At 45.6% G+C, this 2,669-nt stretch overlaps 1 protein-coding gene across 1 annotated transcript; it reads right to left on the reverse strand.

The window, feature by feature from the left end:
* Positions 1 to 521: 521 nt before the first annotated feature.
* Positions 522 to 2,394, reverse strand: LOC135427305 (uncharacterized). The gene is made up of 2 exons (XM_064680748.1): positions 2,374 to 2,394; positions 522 to 1,859 (listed from the first exon to the last, which is right to left on the reverse strand). The coding sequence occupies exons 1-2, from the start codon at positions 2,392 to 2,394 to the stop codon at positions 522 to 524; spliced, it is 1,359 nt and encodes a 452-aa protein (XP_064536818.1).
* Between the last annotated feature and the right edge of the window lie 275 nt (positions 2,395 to 2,669).

The raw sequence follows: 2,669 nt of genomic DNA on the forward strand, positions 1-2,669 counted from the left end.
TGTTGCGCACTTCACTCTTGTAGTAAAATGGTCCACAGTAATCAACGCCAGCACGAAAGCAGATTGTGCCTTTGGCAACAATACTGTTTTACGACCGCCAATGGGCCAGTACTGGAGCCGAATCGAAGACAATAAGTTGTAAGTTCCGTTTATGAAAGTGAAATATGATTGCTCGCGTCACAGGATGCTGACGGTGAAATATAATCGCGCTGAGAAGTCCAACGACGAGTTTTTTATCCGTCCACCGATCCGGAGTAGGCCAATGTCGTCAATTAATAGTGCAAGAGAGGCCATTGAGCTAGATGGTTTGACATGCCTTCTATCCTTCAGTGCCTTGTAGTCATCGCTAAGAGTATCCATTTGCACTGACCGCAGCAGCCAATGTGTGCCATGATGCACGTGGTCCAAAGTTAGTTCAGCTCCTCGTATTCGATTTAAAAATTTTTAAATATAAGCAAATATCCGTTGCAGCTAGGCGAACAAACTCTCTTAAAAAAAAACTTCAGCAGCGATTCACTATCCTATTCCGGAATGTTTTGAAGTACAGTTGTGTCGCTAGAACACCATTTTCGCAGCTTAAAGTTCCCCTTGGCGAGTAGTCCAGACGTTTGCTTCAATATCTCAACTGCTTCTTGAACACAGCTACCACCAGAAATGATATCATCCACGTAGAAGTCTCTTTTAACAATGTCAGAGCCAATAAGGAATGTTTTCTGCTCATCCATGGCCAGTTGGTGCATAGCTCTCACTGAGAGAAACGATGCTGGTTTTGTGCCGTAGGTGACGGTGTCTAATTTGTAAGTCTGTATCTTCTGATGCTGAGATTCACGCCACAGGATACATTGAAAATAACTGTCTGCGGGTTCGACTCGTACGCATCGATACATTTTGCATATATCGCCTGTCAGGGCGATTGCAAATGTACGAATCCGCATCAGTATCGAAAACAGCTTGGGTTGGATGGGAGGACCTGCTTTCAGTGCATCATTCAGTCCAGAGGTAGAAGCTGCCGATCCACCAAACACGACTCTTAGCTTGGTTATAGTGCTATCCTCCTTCAGCACGTGATGTGGCAGGTAGTACTTGCATTGGCCCAGTGCAGCTAAGATAACAAGTGACATATGACCCAAGTCAAGATATTCCTTGATAAATGCTGCATACTGGGTTTTCAAAACTGGATTGCGGTCTAGTTTTCTTTCTAAGTTCAGGAATCGACGAAGCGTCTGTTGATAGGAGTCACCCAGCTGATACATGCCTAATCGGAGCGGTAATCGAACTGAATAGTCGCCAGTCGAAAGACGTTTAAAATTGGCCTGAAATTGTGCCTCGCGTTCCTCCTTGTTTGGTAAGGACTCAGGTTCGGTGCAGCATTCCAATTCCCAAAAACGACAGATTAATTCATCAATCTGTGCATTCGGCTGCAGATGCGAATCTACCAGCAAAGCTGGATTCACCATTGATCTAATTGCCACGAGTGATGATTTTCCTACATGTGAAGCACCTCCCGTAGCCACCCAACCAAAGCAAGTCTTTTGCAATATCGGCAGTCCAGCAGCTAGTTTAATCTGGCCGACGCATAGCAGATCGAAGAACAGACTGGCTCCAATCAACATGTGGATTTGCTGTGATTTAAAGAATTCAGGATCAGTTAGTTGTATATTTGATAGAATGTTCCACGATGCAGGGTCAAGAGTAAAACCAGGCTGATTATCGGTGATGGATGGTGCAATCAACGCCGGGATGCATGTGGAGTACTCCGATACTCGAGATTTGACATTGATGTTGACAGAAAAACCATCGGACGCAAATGCTGAATCACCAATGCCAGAGACGATTGCTGTTGATTTGAATTTGCGCAGCTGGAGGTGATGAGCAAGACGAGAGGTAATGATGTGCAACTGAGTCGAGCAACGCACGGCAGGGCACCAAGGAGCCAGCGCGATTTTTCACATTGATGACGGCAGTAGCAAGCAGGACAACATCGTGCTTGGGATGGTGGGCGGTAATGAGTGGCGAAGATAAAATTGCCGTCACGGTATTTTGGGATGACTAATAAGTTTCGGTATCTTGAGCATTGTTTGAGCTAGACGCAGCGGTGTGACTGCTTGGGTTGCCAAGATGCAACAAGCTATGATGCTTGCTTCCACAAACTCTGCAAGCGCTGGAGCCGCAGACTCTCAGCTGATGTCCCCTTTGCAGGCAGTTTAGGCAAAGCGCAAGCCGCTTGGCTTCGTGAAGGCTCAGCGAGGGCGATAAATTTGCGAATTGCAAACATTTATAAATAGAATGGCCTGCGACTTCAAAAAATACACAAGCACTCGTTCTATTTTTAGTCACTACAAACGTTCTTCTACTACTGTTGCTCTGGCCTACCTGGGAGCTAGGCGTGTACATTGCCGTAGCGAGATCCGCATTTTCCAGCCTTTGGCAACGCCTCTCGATGAAAGTTGTAAACCGCACTTAGATGAGAGTTGACCTTATCTGAAAATTCGCGCAGTTGTGTCGTCGCGCCCTTATCCACCTTTCTCAAACCCAAAATTTCAGCGATGTGTGCCTGAAAAATAAGACGCTTGTTATTAAAACGCTTATCAAGCAGTTCTAAAGCGGCAGCATAATTAGCGTTTGACATTTCCAATGATGCGAATTGTATCCAGTGCTGTTCCTTTAAG

The sequence above is a fragment of the Drosophila montana genome, unplaced genomic scaffold, assembly GCF_035044405.1.
Source record: "Drosophila montana isolate Dmon_TW-CO22-7 unplaced genomic scaffold, ASM3504440v1 contig_1280_1, whole genome shotgun sequence".
Classification (NCBI taxonomy): Eukaryota; Metazoa; Arthropoda; class Insecta; order Diptera; family Drosophilidae; genus Drosophila; species Drosophila montana.